Source organism: Toxotes jaculatrix, chromosome 13 (genome assembly GCF_017976425.1).
Source record: "Toxotes jaculatrix isolate fToxJac2 chromosome 13, fToxJac2.pri, whole genome shotgun sequence".
In the NCBI taxonomy this organism is placed as follows: Eukaryota; Metazoa; Chordata; class Actinopteri; family Toxotidae; genus Toxotes; species Toxotes jaculatrix.
Genome location: NC_054406.1, coordinates 13,425,203 through 13,446,456, shown reverse-complemented (window position 1 = coordinate 13,446,456; position 21,254 = coordinate 13,425,203). Strand labels below are relative to the sequence as shown.

Below are 21,254 nucleotides of genomic sequence, written 5' to 3'. Positions count from 1 at the left end.
CTACATATATACTTTAAAAGCAATGTTTGCTACTGATTCTGGTGCTGAAATCAGCTTGTAAGCCTAACAAACCTAACATCACTGTAAAGAGGTAAAGGCAGGACTGTTTCCCTCCATCTCACTTCTGCTTTCTTGCCTTTTGTCTTCCCTGCGTTCACTTCTTTCTCTCACAGCTTTCCCTCCAGCTGTCTATCTCTCATATCTTCCTCTTTACCTTTTCTGTGGCCTCTCATCTATCCTCTCGCTTCTTCCCTCCCTTCATTTTTTTCCTCCCTCTCTCTCTCTCTCTCTCTCTTTCTCTTTCAACTGCCCCTCTTTCTCTCCTTCCCTCCCCCGTGTCTCTGTCTCCCTCCCAACATGTCATTAAGTCTAACCTCTCTGGCAGTGTCAAAGCCAAGCAGGCCCGCTGAATGGGAAGATAGAGACAGAGATAGATGGGAGACTGGAGCTTTACAGTCCATCATCTTTGCCTGTGTGTTTGTGTGTGAGCAGCTGTGCATGTGTACTCGTATTTGTTTTGAACTCTTGAGATGTTTGTCTTTTTTTGCGTCTTGTCTTTTCTTTATGCGTGTTAGTGTTTTTGTTGCGTGTGTGTGTGTGTGTCTTGTGTCTGTGTCCATGTCTTGCCCCATTTCATAAACACCTTGTAAACTCTGTCATTTTCTCCACTGTGTTTACCTCACCGACCAGACATCTTGGTGTGCTGTTAGTAAACTCACACACACACACACACACTCGTGCGCGCACACATACACACATATATCAAAAATCTCATAAACACTGCAGAAACATTAAAGGCGGTATTATGGCAGAGCACAAACACATAAAAGGGTAACCTTTAATTCACTCACCAAACATGGTAAATGATCAGCGCCACAATCTTTCCCCCCAAATATTGTTCTCCTCTCCCCCTCTTTGAAAGACTGTGCTGGATATCGTGGGAAGATCCTTGTCTATAGACTCATAGATATGAACAGATACAAAACTATCTGTCTGTTAGGGCAGCTTCACCCAAGCCAGAGCTTCCCTTCCATGTTACAAACACAGAGAGCAGCAAGAAAACCGCCTACCTGTGTCTGTAAAGCAAACAGTGCCATCTAGTGAAAGGAAGCTCCACATTTTCGGCTGAGAACAGCAAAAAGCCCCAAGGCTCATCTGATACTCTGGCCTTAACAACCCAAAACAGGCAGCAACACTCAGGGAACGTACGTGAAACACACATTACTAGACATGCGGCAGTTAGAGTCACGTCGCTAAGTGTTTGAGAGCCTGGTTTGATAACGATGGGATCCTGGTTCTCATAAAAGAGTTTGTGGACAGTCTGGAATGTCCTCGAAGGCCCAGTGTCTATTTTTAATCCGTTACCTTTTTTCTATTTTCTGTTCTTTTACTACTTCCTCCACCTCATAAAGAAAGTTAATTAAACTCCCTGGGAGTATTCGTCCTGTGATGGAAAAAGTAGCGGTTGAAGCAGGTTTATCTCTCTGTGGAGCAAGCGTTGCTGATTAACCACTAGTGTTTGTCAAGGTTCCCTCTTGACATGTGATTTTTTATGTGATTTAAATGCATCCCCCATACATTTATTGTTCTTGGAATATGACTGTGTATATGTATGTAGGTGATCCTGTTGCTTGTTAAACTACCCCCCTTCTTCTTCGCCCAGGTTGCAGGTGGCAGCACATCTCATCAGGTCAGCTTCTCCTACTTCAACGGCTTCAACTCCCTGCTCAACAACATGGAGCTGATCAGAAAGATCTACAGCACCCTGGCTGGCCACCGCAGAGATGTGGAAGTCACTAAAGGTATTCAGGGAGGAAAAAAAGATCACAACACAGGCAGCCAAAAAAAGCAGATGCACATTTATGACTATGTAAGTACAGATTTTTTCTACATGTAGGAAGTGCAAGAAGATAGACCACATGCAGGACACACACTCACAGAAGACATGTGAGCATGCAGTGTACAGGCAATATTGAAAGTCTGTTCCAGATAATGTATTTACCTCTGTGTGTGCGTGTGTGTTGAAAGGAGGGTGGAAACTTGTTTTTGTTTGGTTTTCCTCCTTCCCGGTGGCATTTAAATGGGCATGCTGGATCCGACCCAGCACACGTACTGCATACCCACAATCCCTGATGGTTGCCTGTCTTGTCTATTAGACATCCTGGCACTGATCTGTGGATGACTTTGTTTGTCCTGGGATGTTTTTGGTTGACAATGAGATTTTTAATTCTTCAAAAAAACAGACAACAATTTGTTAAAATGATGTGCCTACTTTTGAGACTGCTGTGTGTGGTAACATCCTGTAGATCAAGTGAACCTTCAGGAATGTTTTTGCTAAACTTCATTGTCTGAATTAGAGATAGACCCAGATAAAACTACAGGGAGATGAAATTTGATATTTTGTTATGTATTGATCCAACAGGATTCTCTCTGTCTCCCATGGTTAGTTTCTTAAAATCCTTATCTCTCTCACTTGCTTGCCCCACTTGCTGTCTCTCATTCCTTTCCTCAGTACTTGGCAAGGAGCCCAGTTGGCTCTCTCTGTCTTTCTCCATGTCTCTGTCTTTTCTTTCTGACTCCCTCTCCTGCTCTAGTCGTCTTTAAGAAACCATTCTGACCTCTCTCCACATGGCCCAGGGCCACTGGCCTTATGATGCTATCTGAAGCCTTATCAGGGGTGTGGACCATAACCGACCCAGACCAAGAGCCCATGCACTCCCCAGGCTGTTCCCACCACGGGTACACCAAGGCTGGGCTTGGCTCAACCCGTGGTGGCCCATAGCCAGCCAGACCTCCACAGCCACCACCCTCCACTCCCTGAGTCATTAAGGCCTCCCTGGGGACTCAGCTCCATGTACTACTAGCGGGCCCACAAACACATACTGTACACACACCCGCATGTATCAAGTGTATGCGCATTTTGTAACACACTCTTCCCCAACATTTCTCACATACACACAAGTATTCAAATACATTAACACAGCCAAGCATGCACACATGCGTATCCTGAGTGATTCCTTATGTGCGACAAGGCCACTGTTTTGCCTTAGGGACGCCATTACAGTGCTTAACACCTACGCAAAAGTGAGCATGCACATGCATAATTGTTTGTGTGTGTACATGCACCTGAGACCTGTACAGTACACATCTTTTATTGAGCCAGCAGTGTACAACCACAAGGCAAATCATGACTGTGCATCTTTGTAAACAAGTTAAAATCATCTGTGTGTTGATGAAGCTTGTGTTTTAACACACAATGTTGTACATTCACCACTAGATGAACTAGTGATGCGTGAGCCAGTTCACTTCTGAAGGTCCTTGGGCACAACACCAGCAATTGTTTAAAAATTCTAATGGCTTTGGTGGTCAGTTGTTTCACACTGAAATTTCTCAGTAAATATTGGATGGATTGCCTTGAAATTTTGTACAGACACTCAGATTGAATCATAATCACTTTGGCGATCCCATGGCTTTTCATCTTGTGCCAACGTATGGTCAAAATATGTGTTTTGTCCATGGTTCAATAGTTTGGTTTGTGATCAAATACTGCTACATGCTATCATGATTGCGTTAGCATTTTCACAAAGCATCACTACGCTTTGTACAGCCTCACAGAGCTGCAAGCCTGACTGTAGACTCTTTGTTTTAGTTCGGTTTTTTTTATATAAATGCTTTTATGTAATTGCTTTTTTTTTTTTTGTTTTTTTATGTCCCTTTTACATTTTACCCTTATGTTTATTGTCTTCCTTTTGTTTTCAAAAGTGCTGTATAAATAACTACTATTGATACAATTAGCTGAACAGACCTCCATTAGTTTGCACTCATTAACAACAAAGCACTAATTGTCTTAACAAAGGATGATAGGATGAGTTTAATTCTAATAGCGCTGTAATATTTGTCTGTTTAAATGCTCCAGGTTTTTAAGTGTCATTCTGAAAATGTCAGCAGCTATGTCCAAACTGAGTTTTTCATGTCTCATATCTTTTTTTCATTCTCTGTCAGTTCGAAAGTTTGAGCTTAGGGCTTATACACTCAGTTGCTGGTTTACAAGGTACACCTATGTAAAAGTAATGCAGTCTAATCCAATTCTCATGAAGGTTATATTCATGTTTCAGAAGGTTGTTGATTCAACTGTATGATCAATTTGGAGGACATAGTTGTGGTGCTGTTGAATTGTATTGTGTTATACAGAGAGGTGTTTTTGATATTTAGTGTGCCCTGACTGCCAATATAATGCAATACAGTTCAACAGCACCACAAACTGCAACCTTCCAAATGACCATAATGCAGGACTCTTGTATTAGACTGCATTAGTTTTAGCTTGGTGTACCTAATAAACTGGTTTCATACTATCGTGGAACTGATAATCGCATTACAAAAAGTGAAGAAAATATTAAATGTGTAATGAGGTCAGTCAGGTGTGTGTGCGCATGCATGTGTGTATGGTGTCTACAGGCTACAGGTAGACAGGTTATCAGCATTGTGATCTGTGATCTCCTCAGACAGAACTCTGTCTGTGTCTGTGAGTGTGTGAGTGTGTGTGTGGGGGGGGGGGCATGGGCACATGCATTACCTGCATGTGCCCATGGATATTTGTGTGTGTGTGAGAGAGAGAGAGGGGGAAAGAGAGCATGCCTCAGGGGTAAGCTGAGCCTGGTCGGGGTGAATGGCTCCAGTGTAGGACGACTTTGTCACAACCCCAGCCTGCTGCTCTTTGAATAAAGCAGGTCAAACAATGCTGACTCCTCCACTGTAAGCCAGCCTACAGTCAACCTGTTCTTTATTCCCCCAACAATAGACCGGGTTTCAAGTTACAGCATACTAAGGCTGCCTCAAAGGACTCTTGAAGTCCATAACACTCCATGGCCATATTTTCTATTCCATTTTCTTATGATGAATTCAACATGCTTTGACACTTCTCACAAGTAAGTTCCAACCATGTTACACAGGGAAATGTGTGTGAGTGAGAGAACCTGAAGAATAAAATCCACCATAAAACATCAGGATTTCAAACAGCTGCTGGCAGTAGGTTCTGCATGTCAAGCCCAAACTAAAAAGAGCAACAAGAACATGATGCAGCGTTCAGTGCAACCCAGTGTTCATTATCTAACTGTCCATTCACCTCAGCCTGAGGAGGAGCAGTGCAGGCACTGACCTCGTTGTGAAGCAGTAGACAAAGCTGCCACAAAATGTGGCGCCTGAGCTGTTACTCCAAGCTCGCAACTGTCACAAGGCACAGCCAGGGAGCTGATAGTATCCAGTTTGGTGACATTATTGCTGTTTGCTGATGATGCAGTTCTGTTGGCTTCATCAGGCCAAGACCTCCATCATTGGACAGTTTGCAGTCCGCTGTGAAGCTGTTAGGATCATTGTCAGCACCTTCAAATTTTATGTCAGAAAAAGGTGGACTACCCCCATGGGGCTAAAAGATAGTTGCTGTCTCAAGGTTAGGAGCTGGGGAGATGAATTTAGGGACCTTCTTTCTAATGAAGGTATTCTGATCCTCAGTTTTGTGGACTTGTACCATTGTACAAGACTCACAATTTATCTGTCAGTTACGTTCCAATACTGATTGAGTTGGTATCTCAGAAATTCAGAAGGAATTTGTAGTTTATCCACAGCTCGTTTGGATTAAAATCAGTCAGCTGAGGTGGTTTGAGGTGGCAATTGATTGTGATGTTCCCTGGGTCTCTACTTGTGGACATTCTGGACCCAGAACACATTGAAGGAATTATGTAGATCTCCCTTAGCTTGAGGATGTGACTGAGCAGTAAAATAACTCCACTGATACAATGTCAACGTTAGTTTGCTGCTGCCCTGACGGGGAGACACATAGGCAGCGCCAAATGGAAAGACAGGAATATAAGAACAATCTATGTGTATATCTGTACATGTTTGTTTTTGTCTAATGGTGTGGTGCTCATCATTTTAGAATGAACTAAATAAAAACCTTTTTTTTGCAGAGGAGTTCATTGTGGCAGCTCAGAGGTTTGGCCAGGTGACACCCATGGAGGTTGACATCCTCTTTCAGCTGGCTGACCTGTCAGAGCCCCGTGGGTAAGACTGTTATAAATACAGATATATCTATATGTGGCACGTCCACACACACACACACACACACACACACACACACACACACACACACACACACACACACACACACAAACACTGGCAAAAAACATCTCTAAAGCCTCAAATAATAGAAAAGAAGTCTCATGCAAAAATCATGCTAGTTTTGGTTTAATACCTTCATTTTTATAATGCGACAGTTTTTGGATATAGCTTGGTTTTCTATGTGTAATCTAGTCTTGGGGTAGATAATATGATCCCTGAGGAAATAATCAGTAATGTAGATCTGATGGCCAAGCAACAAGAGACATTCATTGTATGTTTCAGTGAGAACAGACAAATACATAAGTTCAGAAAATTGTAGCTGTGTTATAACGGTAATGGAGGGATAGCATCTAAGGACTGAATTCATACTTCAGTGGTTTAATTTTTTTATTTTTCCTCAGCTAGTCAGGGAGTAAGTCTATCCCACACTTGCCCCCCAAAGTGCACCTTTAGCCCCAGGGTCCATACCTCAGAGAGATGAGCGCTTTCTTCCTTCTCAAACTTTTCTGCAATGGATCAAAAGAATCAGACATGACTACATCAGTGCCAGAGAATCCTCTTTCAGTCCAAACCCAATCCAAACTCCCATTTATCTTTAAAAAGGGCAATTCCAGCCCCTATAATCCGTGGCACAAAACAACTGTATATGTCTCACATTCCCCCACTTCCTCTGCGTCTGCCTCGCGGCCCGACCAGTGCACTCATAATTTCTAACCCCGGCCCGAGACACCACCTGATTATTATTTCTGGGCAATGGGATACTTTAATAGCCCTCTCCACTCCCCTTGATTGGAGATGCGAGAGATAATAGCCCCAATATTCAGAGGAGAGAGGTGAGGGGAGGGGGATTTGGCGTTCCCTGTTCCCTCAGCCTGGGAAATCTGTGACTGTCATAGAGATGCAATGGAAAGACTCAGAAAGGCAGTAGTTTTCTGTCCAAAGGTTAAATATCTTTGTTATACTTGGATGAAGGGATAAAGGAGTGGGAACTGTCAGTTTCTGTAGATCGGTTTTCTAACTCAATCATACCAAGCACAGGTCCAGAATTTTGAATGCCATAGTATTTTCACACGGAGCGATGGCAAAGTGTCTTTAAAGTTTGAGTAACTTCACACTGACAGATTGTGCTTGCAAAGGTCACGAACCCGGCGACGTGTGGGTGAAATATTATAATCCTCTGAGAGTTTTTACAACAGTTGAAAGTTACTTGAAACCTCCCTCTCTCTCCTCATTCTCTTTCTTCATCAGACGTGTTGGTTTAGTGGACATTGAGAAGATCGCTCCGCTGGAGGAAGGCGCCCTGCCCTACAACTTGGCAGAGGTCCAGAGACAGGTACAGAATATGAAGACTTGTTGACGTGTTTGGTTTCCTCTTCCACCTTGGCAGCTCTTTTCCATTTCGATATACTCTCTAGGGCTAGATGTCACCGTGCAGATGACTGAGGATTGTAATTAAGAGTGAGCGCGATATCTCCTTCACAGGTAATTAATCCCCAAAACTAAAACATCAGTTTGATTTGGAATTTTGGCATGAACTATGCAATTACTTAATTGAGACATTCTTTTGGTGTTACATAGATGTGAAATAACGCAATACAGGAAACACAAGCAAGTTTTGTCAGGTATAAAGCGGAAAGATTGCCCCCAAATTGCCAGTCAGCCAGTACTCATCAGCCCTGCTCATTTTCAAAAGTTCATTCCAAGGTTCAGACCAAGTTGTGTCCAAGTAACTTCCCATCACAGACTTGAACTTTCTCGAGAGAAAACACCGCTAGACCTCCCCCCTCACATGTGGTTGATGTCTTAAAAAAAGCATACACTCACAGTTCACAAATCCATGGAAATAAAGACAAACAGAGCCATCCTCAATACCTAATGAAAGTCAAACATGCTTCGAGTTGCAAATAATAGATGTGAAAAGACTTTAGAGCAGCTAACAGGAGCAATTTGTAACCGAGAAGAGGAAGAAGGATGCGTGTAGAGCCAGACAGATGAGGACTGTTTTCTTTCTCGGGCTGTTTGGTCAGAGTTGTGTTGCTTGGTGGGTTCCAGCGCTACAGTGACGGCTTGGCCAGGCCTTATTGGAGCAGGCTGGGGCCAAAGGGGAGCAAGCAAAGGGGCCCAGCACTGCACAGACGCCAGTCCCACCACAATGAGCCACTTTAGGCCCTTGTGGTTTGGCCTCAGGGGCTGGCCGCCAGCTAGCTGGAGCTCTCTCTCCTCATCTTTCGCTTGTTCTCTCCATTTCCTTTTTGATCTACTGCTCCCTCTCTCTCTCCCTCTCTCTTATTTCTCTACATGTTTGCCGGTTCGCCTTTTCTCTTTTCATACCCTGTTAACTTGTTCCCTCTTTCTCCCTCAAACATCCTGACAGTTAGTATTGCCAAGTTTCATCAGTCCTCAGGCAGACAAAGCTGAGGAGGATGGGAGAAGTGGAGGAGCTTGTGTAGAGGGGACGTTTGGGCAGGAAGCAACCGCTGAGGATGAACTGTGGGGGTTGGGGTTGGGGTGGTGGTGGGGTTCTCTCTGACAGGTGGACCTGTTCTAGAGACCCCCATCCCCCCTCACACACAGACACACACACACACACACACACACACACACATACATACTTACCACACTCCACCCCCCCTCTCCCCAGGGTCGAGAGGCCAGGGCTGGGCAGACCAGACAAGGCAACAGGTACCTCAGGTGGAGGAGGGAGTGTGGCTAATGTTACTGTGTGGCTCATTCTGGCTACTAACACTCTTCTTCTCTCAGATCACTTTGACTCTAATTTTATTTGACAAATGGTATTCCAGATTCAGTTACACAAAGATTTCTGTCATACTAATGTCAACCCAAGGTCAACAGATAAGACTAGAAAATGTTCTTAGTTTCAGGTGGGAAAGGGCAATAAATTAACCTGGTATTGTTGAAAGAACTAATTATAAATTAAATGTAAAGGGGAGGTGTTTACTTCTATGTTAAATATATAAAACACAACTAATTTATGTTATTATATATATATATATATATATATATATATATATATATTTCTAAATATATTAGAAATGTTTAAGGAGTTAACTTTTGAATAAAGATAATAAAAAACATTACATTAAGCTTTTAAATGTTTAATATTTACAGCAATCAGACAAGAAAAAACTGTTACAAAAAAAGTTGATCTAAGTGCTTTACCAGCTGAACACAGGGGATACAGCAGTAGATATTAGTTAACAGTTAATAGTTTCACGTGTTTTATGAAACAGTCTGAAAGAGACAAGTTTAATCTTAAGTGTTTCTACTGTAACCCCAACTCACCACCTGATCACTTGTGCAGGACTTTGTGTTGCTTCAAGTAGTTGCTCTGTCTAGTGCTAAAGTGATTTGTTGATTAATTTAACAAAAACAATGGATAAATCATTTTGATATTTCTTTATTTACCGGTTTTCTTTAAGTGAACGTGCCAAAACGTGTCTGGTCACAGATTCTTAAATGAGAAGATTTGCTGCTTTTCTGTGTCTGTAGCACTGTGTTTTGAGAAGTACTGTGAAGACATCAAATCATTTTCTGACATTTCATGGTCTAAACAATTAATCTCAAAAATACTCAAAAATAATTAACACAATCATCATTAAAGAAAATAATTACTACCTGCAGCCTGGATTTTATCTTAATATTTACAGGATATTCAAATAGTGAAAGTCTTGACTAAGACATTTCTGTATTGTATGACTTGTGCAGTCATCAACATTTATTTGCTCTCACATTCAAGTAGCTTCCCACTCTTATTTCTTGCCACCATAGTTTTATTAATTGACCATTATACTATTTATATTATACTAACCAATGTCCATTGTGAAATTGGGACTTGCTGTCAAACACTATGCAGCAGGTGTGATAAATGATTGATTTAATAGCATGTAATTTAGCTTGCACGGTGGTGGAATTAGATGTGTGGCATCCAACGCTTTCATGAGAAGTATATGTGTAATGTTACAGAGAAACAGTGGCCTGCATACTTGCATGTACCTCTCCTTATCTGTTCTCTCTAACTGTTTTAATTTGTTGTGTTCCACTGTGAGCAGCAGTTGGGCAGTGACGGTTCCCGCCCCATCCTCACCCAGGTGGCAGAGTCGGTCTACAGGTTCACCCTTGGCTCAGTGGCAGGGGGTAAGAGTCACACCCCAATGGCTCCCTGCATACCTTCAACCCACCACCCACCCACCAGCTTGCCTGCTTACCTGCCCCCCGCCCCCCTGCCCTCTGCTGTCCTCATAAGAAAAGGGTGAGAGAGAGAGGACAATGGCCCCTCTATTGCCCTTTCCCTTGCTTACAAGAGCAACGGTCGCTCCCCTGCTTGAAGAGAAGTGCTCCCTGTCCTTCTTGTTCTCACTCAATCTCTCTCCCTCTGCCTCTTTGCCCTCTCTCTACCATCCCTCTGTCTCGCTCTGTCCTGTCTCTTGCCTCTCTGCGTGCCATGGGAAAACCCTCTTGTGTGGATTCTTTTGTACCTGTGTGAGTGATCACAAGAGTCAGGATGAAGGTGGGGGTGAAGGGTGGTGCCTAGGCCTTGTGTGTGGCTCCAGACTCCCCACTGTTTTTCTTCTCCTCCTCCCTTCCTTCATTCCTCCCTTCTCCTCCTCCTTCTATCCCAAGGGAGACAGCTTAATAAGGAGGTACGGGTCTGTCATCCTTTCTTCTCTCTTGGTCTCTCTCTAATTAAGTCTGTCGCCTTGGGTCGGTTCTTTTTGTTTGTGTCCGTCTCACGGGCCGAGGACACTGGAACTCAAAACACTTTGACGTCTTAACATTGCCTCCACTGACTTCCCCTTCCTCCTCCTTCTATACCTCGCCTTCCTGTTAAAGGGTCAGTTCACCCACATTATAGAAACAAGTATCTCGAACGGTGTCTAGCAATGCCTGTAGTTTTAGTTTTTCACCCCAATATAATGAAGGTGAAGGGAATTTTGTTTGCATTGCTCAAAACATTTTCACATTCTTATCCTGAAATTATCTTCCGTTTTTCTGAGTGGTCCAGTTTACATTCACTAAACTCTTCTAATGGCACAAACTTGCTGTAAGTTGCAGTTTCAACTTAATGAATGCCACCTGTTCATGAGCGTGTGTGCATGTTTGTGAGATTTTATCATTAGCACAATCAACTCCCCCAAATTGCTTCACAAGGCTACGAGTTCCGCTCAATTTCAGCATCATGTTTACCCTCCAAAATCATTTATGTTAAGGCGTTATAATTCTCCTGTCAGTCAAGTGTTTTCCTCCCATGGCAGATTAACTGTACATGAGGTTTACGATGGCCTGGATTAGTTGAATTGAATTTTGTTTGCGCCAAAGAAAAAAAACGTACAAGGCATTTGCAACAAATTCTCTTGAATCACTTGCACATGACACTTAAGAATAAGTGCATTCATACAAGTAGGTCTAATGTCTTTGTTACCCTGAATTATTCACAGTTTTTTCTACTCAGTAACTACTGAGATCTATATGAAAACAACAGTATTTATTTATTTTATTTTTTTTAACTGGGGAACCAACCATTTAATCTACATCTATATCTGCACTTTACCCAAGTTTGTGTGAAAAAGTAGCTTAAAGTCATTATCATCAAAAACCATATGACCCTATCTGCTCTTCACTCGTCTTACTCCCAGTGTTTCAAAATCTTCTATTACTGTTGAATCTAATTGTAAAACTCAGAGATGTAAGCACAAGGGTAGCCTATGGATGATGGTTAAGGCAAGTGGAAGGCAGTGGTGGTATGGTCATAACAGTAAACCACTTAAGTGGAAAATGTGTCTTGAAATAAACAGACAATACCCCCATAATGTGTTCACACATCAGTGTCTAAGTGAGTTTTGTTTTGTTCTCTCTAGCTGTGGGAGCCACAGCAGTGTACCCCATTGATCTGGTGAAGACTCGCATGCAGAACCAGAGGAGCAGCGGCTCCCTGGTGGGAGAGCTCATGTACAAGAACAGCTTCGACTGCTTCAAGAAGGTGGTGCGCTACGAGGGCTTCTTTGGACTTTACCGAGGTCAGTGTGCATGAATGCAGTTTAAAACCTCTACTTTGACCTGCAGTCTGGTTGTAAACTGTACAGCTGATACCGTCTTAGATGCATTTATATTGTTTTACTTTTACTTATAAGCTGCTGTTGCTTATACTTGCTAGAATTTTTGTGATGCATTCACTGTCGACACTTAAAAAAAATGATTGTGATCAAAATAAATTGGCCATCCCCAAATCAGTATTTACACACAGCTTTCAGGAAAGCCACTCAGAGGCAGTCAAATCCACAAAACAGATTTTGGAAAAAAAAAGAGCAGAGATGAGGGAGAAGAAAGAAGAGGCGAGTAGTAGTAGGGACAATAAAAGAGAAGGGAAACGAGAGGAGATGAGAGGAGAAGAAAAGTGTAGGGTGGACAGGAGGGCGGTGTGAGTTCACCTCTCTGTTGACCTGTCTCCTTTGAAGTGATTACCGACTGGCTGGGGACTTTCAGAGCAGGACAATGAACGTCACACGCAAGGCCACATACCTTTAAGTCTGTGTCACGGTGTGGTGATGTTGCACGTCTAGACCTACACACTCATACAAACACATACACAGACACTGAGCAAATGCGCAAGTATGTAGGCATGCACACACGGTCGTGCAGGCGACTACTTGGGCATGCAGGTACGCACATACCAGGGCACGACATCACTAATGACTACCTGCCCTGTCTTCAGACACTGGGGTTAGTGTGTCTGTGTGGGTATTGTTGGGGTAGGATTGAAGAAGGATTGAAAAATGGTCCCCTGGAACAGCGGCGGGCCCTTTTCAAAATCCCATGATTTTGATTGACAGCAGCGGGCTCCTGAGAGGAAACTTGAATGCTTGAATTTCTGTGGGAAACACAAAGGCCATCAAGAGTGGAATGGCTTCACAGACACAGAGACAGACAGGTCTGGCTCCAGATAGATAGCCAGACAGGCATCCTGAGGGCCAAACTGTAGTTACATAATACAAGTTGAAAGTACCTTCACTTTTGGACAAACATTTGTGACTGAAGAATGTAAAATCATGATGTTAGAGTCTCTGTCATAAACAAAACAGCACCAGAAGAGACAGGGGCTTTTTTTTTTTTCAATGGGGATGATTTTCAAACAAAAAAAGGTGTTTGTTCCCATATCCCTTTGTGTGTATTCACATATATTCTGTGTTGAAGAAAGTATGTAAGCAGTTGGAAAAAAAAAAAAGATTTTGGTTTGCTTTTTTACGAGGTCCAGGCTGGTCCTTTCACCAAGTTCCAAATTGAGTATATGATTATGTGTGTGTGGCCTCGCTACACACAAACTACTGTAGACCATTAACTGTATTTGTAACTTTGAGGAAATGGTGTGTGTGTTTGCGTATGTTTGCATGTGTGTGCGCCTCTTGCCTAGGGGCTGGGTAGGGGGCCAAGTTTCATTGTGCTCTGTTGTGATTATTTTGTTTATTTTTATCCAGCTCTGGGTTGTAATTGAGGTCTGTGTAAACTTTTGGTTGGTTTGTTTTATACTCTGCCCTTTTTTCCTATTCTGGGAAGCAGTTTCTCTTTCTTCATCCTCTCTTTACCCCGTCTTCCCCTCTCTCTCTTGTTGCTACTCTGATGTCCCCGCACTCCACATCAATAGATTTCATTAGTGTCTGGGGGATCTCGCAGGGTCAGACGCATGCAGCGGGAAGCCACACTTCATGTGGAGTGTGTGGAAGTGGTATATGTAAATGTATACGTATGTATGTGTGTGTGTGTGTGTGTGTGTGTGTGTGTGAGGAGGGGTACCACAGCACTCTTTTTTTTTTTTTTTCCTAATCATCTCGTCTTTTCTTAATGATAGGTCTGGTACCACAGCTACTGGGTGTGGCGCCCGAGAAAGCCATAAAGCTCACAGTAAGTCGCTGCGTTAGACACATGCACGTTCGCACAGACAGAGACCAGTGAGGTTGTTCCATCGTTTTAATCTTCTGGATGGATTTTATGTTATTTGATATTACATGCATAACACTCTTAGATGGGAAAGACGACCTACAGTTACATACAGTCACCTTACATTGAGGTGCCTTACAGCATCATCGATATTGTTGTCATTATATGTCTGTATCTGATTATTAATGGTTACTGCTTGTTCATACTTCTAAGCTATAATCTCTAAACTGTGCAAGCTTTAGAAATGTTATGTATGAAACTGTAAATTCTGTGTTTCCAGGTGAATGACTTTGTGCGAGGAAAGACCAGACAGAGAGATGGCACAGTCCCTCTGGCTGCTGAGATCCTGGCCGGTGGATGTGTAAGTCTCAGGTCTACTATTAGCCAAGACTCTATGTAAGAAAATATTAAAAGCAGACATCCCTCTCACAGACGGTTCCAAAAGTGTGACCACAATAGTAATAAGCCATTTAGATTTTTTTGTGTTATCCTAATTATTTTACCCTTTTTAAAGTTTTGACTTTCACAGCAGACCTATAATTTGAAACCCTAATTTTCAAATCTAATGAAATAAGGGTGTGCTATATCATATAATTCATCATAATGCTGCTAGATGTTTTTAATGTGATAAAAAATGGCCACATCCTGGTGTTGACATATTTACGTCAAAGTAAAGTTGCTGTTGGCTCTGCTCTTAAGGAGTTAAACTAGTTTGGTTATAAAATGTAAGATCTATAACTAAGCACAGTAATGCAGTATGTATTCTGTACACTTATGAAGACCTTAACTGCAAAATTGGGCAATGCAACAAATTCATTTCACCATCTCAGCAGCCAGGCAAACTGCACAGTTGCGTCATTATAGCTATTATATTATAGCTAGTCACTATAGCTATTGATAAATAGCTTAATATAGCTATTAATAAAGATATAAATATATAATAACGTAAGTGGATTATTTCCACAAGGAAAAAGTGGGAAGAGGAACATATTGAATGTATAGAAATATAATGAAAAACAGATATTATACACCGTAGAATATATGTCATTATGGTGTCTGCTTCTATATGTGAATTCTAAATGAAATAGCAGTAGCAGGGATTGGTTTGATCAGGGAGTGACAGTGTCTATTCATACCTAACAATCACACCTCTTCGCTGAGATGAAAGCTCCTCTCAGTTTTCTTGTTCAGATTCACCCTGAGAACTTCAAGAGTCAATACGTCCCCGTATATTCAGCACGTTTGCTGCAGTGTGCGAGTGTTTGGCTCAAATACAGTCAACATTACATATTTGAGTGTTTTTTTTTTTTTCCATCCCTTAAAAATCCAAACATGGAGCCTCTCTTTCCCTCTTCATCATCCTGGCCCTTCAAAGTGCACTGTGCAGAAATGATGCTGTGCACTACACAGACAGTGTGTACAGTACTAAGGCAGCACACATCTCTTAACTATGTTTACCTGTTTTCTGAGCGCCGCCCCTCTGACAGACAGGCAGACAGACATGGACCTGTTTGGACGCCAGTAGCCGCTGCTTGTTGATGGAACGTGTAGAGATCACACATGAAAGAGCAAATGCACATGCTGTACATGCTGGCAAGAGTGTGTGTGCATGTATGACAAACAGAAGAGCACCCAGGCGTGCACACACACACACACACTCTCACGCACAGGGAGGAGACGAAGATTGACAGCAGCTGCTACCTGAGACCCCCCCAGTTTGTTGCCTGCTCCCCTCCCATCATAGGTTTTGATCACTGAGCTGTCACAGTCTACCCACAATCCATATATGCACGCATGCATGCGCACGCACACGCGCACACACACACACACTCCTCCAAGGCCGAACAAATGAAAGAAGGTCTTTCACTCAACCCTCTTTTGATGGCGATCACTAAAGCAAAGTATTTCAGGATACACAAGTCATTATGGGTTTAGCTCCACTCAGGCACATTCAATTGACCTTATTTGTTCTGGGAATATGTTTAAGAAATGTTTTAACATGGTACATTTGCTGTAATTTAAGTTTTGGACAGCGATTTTATTGTGTGAAAGAGACAGAAATGAAACAGTACAGAGAGGCCAGGAAAGCAAATACACTGAAGAAGTGTTCTCCGTTCTCTGTACTGGGTGTGAAAAGTAGTGGTTACTTTTTTTTTTTTATATAACCCATATGGATTCAGAGGCAGAACCATAACAGAGGCAGAGGGAGAGGATAAATGTAGAGGAGAGGAGTGTGGATGGATGGATTTTTCCTCTTTTCCTCCGTGAGCCGTCGTGACAGCTCCTTTCATCCCTGGCTGAGGCCCCGGTGTTAATGCTGGCACTGCACTCTGTCTGCCACTTTATCTCACTCACACACACACACACACACACACACACGTACGTAGAAGTCGAACCCTCCCGAACCCTGTTTTAGTGAGGCTCCAGCCACAGCACATGAAATCTGTTTATATCATTTGGTAGCTGTGAAAGTGTTGGTTTGGACCACAGTGTCGGCCTCAGATCCACAGTCTATAAAGCAAAAGAAAGAAAGACAGAAAGAGAGAAGAGGAACAGGGGAGTAGTAATGTTGAATGTTGACTTTCTGTGTTTTAATGTTACAGCATATCTCAAAGCAGCTTTTTTGCTTCATATTTTTCTCTGCTCTTCCATGCTTTTCTTATTCCTGATCTCTTTTTTCTCTGCCTTCTTAAATATGATCCTCTTCTCACCTACACTTTCCTCCTCCTCCTCCTCCTGCTCCCTCCTCTGTCCCCGCTCTCTAAACCCGTGGCTCAGCACCATTAAGCTCCAGTGCGGGTTGCCAGTTTCTAATGATTATTCGGTAAGAATGGCATGCTCCGTTGACTGAGCTGGCTGGATGCTTATCTGGCAGTCACTGGCCTGCATTTCAGGACTTAAGTTACACAAAATACTTACTGGGTCATTGCTGAGAGGAGGAGTGGTGCTGAGACTCTGAGTCAAAATACAGTAATACTTTGTTCACTTTCATTGTAAATGTATCACAGTTTGCACAGTTGGTTTAAGTCTTTGTAATGGGTCTCTCATTCAAGCCTGATGTGAATTATTAAAACATTATCGGTGAATCTAACGCACACAGACCTGCACATGTAGCATTTACTAAGCTCTTTGTGCAGCACACACACTCATAGCCAGGAGCTGTGATGCGTGCGTAAGGTGCTGACGTCCCAGGTTTCTAAGGATCACCTTGCCTTGTAATTACCTGGGAATCATCAGAGAGCCGCCGACGCTATCACCCCATAATCACAATCCTCAACTTCTCTGCCTCAACCTCAGCCTTCCCTCACTTCTCTTGTTTTGACTACTCCTCTTTCTGTGTTTCTGTCTCACTATCTGTCTCTCTCTCATTAGCTCTCTGTGTTTATTTGTTCTGATTCTCTCTTTTCTAATCATCTCCTTCTCTCTGTCTCTTGGACGTTCAGAGTTTTTCTAGACTTATTTCCCTCAGTTGATGGGAATGTGGGATGGTGACGGGCACAAAAAAAGCTCTGCACTGTCACTCCTTTTATCTCATGTTGTCAGGTCTAATTGGCAGCTCATCCAGTCTGAACAATGTTGTTGTTTACCCTCCTTGAGTAAACAACATCTCCATCTCTTCCATCTCCAGTCTCATTAGAATCCAACTGAAGCAGCCAACACTGCTAGGGTCCGGAGCCAATAGCCTCTTATCGCGCGCGTTATTAGCCAGCATGTAATCAACTAGGTTATTTCCATAAAACAAGTCATAAAGAGTTTGCTGTGAGATGTAGCAGCTTTGGAGCAGCAGCCCTCCTGCTATTCACAGCCTCTCGTTGGGTCTGGAAGGGAAGCTGTAGCCCACTACACTTGGCTGGAAAAAAAAAAAAAAAAGCGACTGCCCACACCTTCAATGAGATGATTATGATCTCTGTCTCTCCCTCCTCCCTCTCTTCTCTTAGGCAATATATGGCAACACTTAAAACTGAGGCACTTTTGGCAAAAAAGAACTGCCCATGTTGCAGATTGCAGCTTGATGCCTTCCCGTAAGGCGAGAGGCGACGAGCACAATTCATCATTCATAACGAAGCGAACGAAGGAGGGGGAGAAAAGGAGAGAAACAACAACAAACAGACCAGGCCTATTTAAGACAGAAATGGCGCCATGGCAACCGATTGCTATCTAATTGCGATGTGCCGCCCTTTTGCGTGTAGCTACAGTAACCACTGGCAACCGCGGTGAGAGAGAGAGACAATATTAGAATAGATGAGGGAGATTGTTTGAGAGGAGGTCAAAAAATAAAACTGACAGAGAGGGACAGTGCTTATTGGACATTAAGAGGAAGAGAGTGAGACAAACAATGACAGGAAAGAGGAGCCAGAAAAAGTCCACTTTTCAAATAAAAAAAAAAATCTTCAAACGCTGTAAAGATTTCTCACTATCGAGAAGCACTCTGGAAACGCTGTCTTATGCTTAAAAGCCCTGCCGACCTGAAAGGCAGAGGAACCAGTCTGAACTCGCTGCAGTGTTGTTGCCCTCCCCTCGCAAGTACAGGTTTGCAGAACGGTGCAAAGTGAGAGGTTAGAGAGAAAAGGACAAGTCAGAGAGTCCCCCCGCAGGGTCTGTGTGATGAAGACAAACAGCTGACAGACTCAACTGCATCAGCTGGATTTCCCGGCACTCTCCTGTACTCTCCTCCTCTTCACATGTTTGTTTTGCAGCTGGTTGCTGAGGCGGCACTATTGCTAAGTTACATCACTTCTTGCAATTGTGCACAAGTCAGATAACAGAAACATTTTTTTCTCTTGATCGTGTCATAATGGTTTTTGTGTCAGGTTTAAACGAACACTTGTGTTCTGTGGAACACACAAAATCTCACACTGAAGACAGACAAGATTAACATTTAAATTGAGTGTAGTTTTCAGAAGCCCGTGTATCAGTATCTAAATCTCTTTTCTTGAGGTGCATCCTAATGATTTCTTTTCGTCTTTGTGTTCCTTCAGGCCGGTGGCTCCCAGGTGATCTTCACCAACCCCCTGGAGATAGTGAAGATTCGTCTGCAGGTGGCAGGAGAGATCACCACCGGGCCGAGGGTCAGCGCCCTGTCCGTCATCAGGGACCTTGGCTTTTTCGGACTTTACAAGGTGAGAAACATTATTGAGGCCATAGGGGCATGTAAAGATCATCACACACAACGCTACTGGATACTAAAAGCTCATGTATAACTGATGTAGGTCAGATGTGACCCCATATCTGATCCACTTATTCAACCTGATCATTGCACTAAGGCTAAGAGCGGTTTCAAACCAAATAGGGGTCTTGAGATGAAGAACAACATATAATCCTACAAAACAGCTAACCAGGATGCTGCATGCAACATCGAAATTTAAATCACAAAATTAAATTTCTAACCTGATATCTTTGTCTACTCAGATATTTTCTTTGCTCAGGTCCTATGTGGATCAGAGAGTAGAGTTACATAATTACAGGAATTCAGAGATGCACAAAATGTACTTTTCCTAAATCTTCCGTACAGTAAAATTATAACTGTTTGGTCTCCGTGGTGGCTAAGGGATTAAGGCGCTGAAGTAGTTAGGAACTCTGTGTCCCTAACTATGGACCATGTTGCATGTCTCTGCCCTAATTTCCTGTCATCTTTCTTCTGTCACTGTCTTACAAAGGCAGAACGTGCTCATTAAATGTTTAAATAAAACAGTCACTGTCATAACTGTTCCCACTGGACACACACTGTGAAGGTCAGCGTTCAGTTTAGTTGAACTTTGTTGGCCACTAACCTAGTAGGAGATCACTGTAGTCTGTGTTGCTATGGTTCATGTCGCTGCCCGGGTGAGCACAGCCGCGCTCTCCACTGGAAATAATGGCCTTGTTATGCTCAACCTCGAATTTGTGCTATTGGTGTGAAAGCCCTTTGTGTATATTTTATCTCAGCGTTAAACAGTGCAATTGCAAACTGATTAAAACCAAATCGGGTCAGGTGGACATGCGGGGGTTCTAAAAGGATTTAAAATACAGTGGTTTAAACTGAGTGCTGTGACATAACAGCAGCCTGTTGATTTCATGTCAAACTCTTCTCCTGCCACACCACACACAAACCCACTTTTTTCATTTGTCTCTGTCTCATCTAATTTGTGAGCATGAAGCTCATTCATTGCCGTCCCAGAAAAGACGGTGGAAGATGCAGTGTCTGTGGTGAGATTTCCAGTTTTCTAATAGGAAATCACATTTATCTTTAAAAGAAAGGTACACCCTTGGAAAAAGCCCAGAGCTGTATTTTATGTAACGCCAAATTCAAGTTAAATTAATTGGCAAATCGTTTCCAGATGTCCAGTATCGTTTCTATTGTATTTTCATCAGTCCCACAACTTCACAACAATCCATTCTTTCCCATTACTGTTATGACTAAATCATATGTGATTTTTCTATTAACCATTGTACAATTATACATATTACCTTACCCCACATTAGCTATCATTTAAATCAACAATTCCATGTGGTCTTCTGTTCAAGAACAAGAAAAGGCACAATTTATGCTAAAAGCTGTATTTAACCTTAATTGCCATAATTGGTATTTTTCAGTGGCACGGGGCTAAAAATTACAGTGCACTGTTTGAACATATTAGGGTTGTGTGATATTATTATGTAAAGCAAGCGTGAAAGATTGCAGTGTCATATTAGGGGCTAATACAGCAATATTGTTGTGCTGGTGTGTTTATAGAATACTTCCTGTATTTTCATAATAATTTCCTTTATAAATATTATGACTCCTAACATGAGTCTGTTTGTACCAGAAGAGCTGAACAACCATAGTGTTTTTTTGGATGGTGCCTCTTTGACAGAAGAGCTGTGGGAATCAGTGAACCAGCTGTGGCTACCGCTAACATTAGCAGCTTAACTGGCTAGGCAGGGACATTAGCCCTCAGGGTGAAACAGAACATGTCTAATTAAATTACACAAATAAGTCCTAATGGAGCTTGGCAGGAGAGGTATTCTGCTTCGACTGTAAACACAATCAACTGTGAAAATGTCAACCTCGTACCTGCGGTTGTATTAATTTCACTCATTTTACTGAAGTAAGACTTGAGGCATTTGAGTTGTCACATTCTGAGTAGTAAACAGTTTCACCTTTCACAAGACTTAAATTTCGATCGTCCGATCACTCTACCTTTCCCAGGTTTATCTGTGTGGTTTGTTCC

At 42.5% G+C, this 21,254-nt stretch overlaps 1 protein-coding gene across 2 annotated transcripts in view; it reads left to right on the top strand.

Annotated features, from left to right (window-relative positions):
• LOC121191823 (calcium-binding mitochondrial carrier protein Aralar2) overlaps positions 1 to 21,254 on the top strand; it is a 51,277-nt gene that overhangs the window by 22,102 nt on the left and 7,921 nt on the right. For both annotated transcript variants that reach the window (XM_041053261.1, XM_041053260.1), the window contains 8 exons: positions 1,664 to 1,802; positions 5,964 to 6,057; positions 7,363 to 7,447; positions 10,185 to 10,269; positions 11,991 to 12,149; positions 13,976 to 14,028; positions 14,345 to 14,425; positions 19,044 to 19,184. In XM_041053261.1, the coding sequence (XP_040909195.1) occupies positions 1,664 to 1,802; positions 5,964 to 6,057; positions 7,363 to 7,447; positions 10,185 to 10,269; positions 11,991 to 12,149; positions 13,976 to 14,028; positions 14,345 to 14,425; positions 19,044 to 19,184 (837 nt within the window). The remainder of the gene's footprint in view (positions 1 to 1,663; positions 1,803 to 5,963; positions 6,058 to 7,362; positions 7,448 to 10,184; positions 10,270 to 11,990; positions 12,150 to 13,975; positions 14,029 to 14,344; positions 14,426 to 19,043; positions 19,185 to 21,254) is intronic.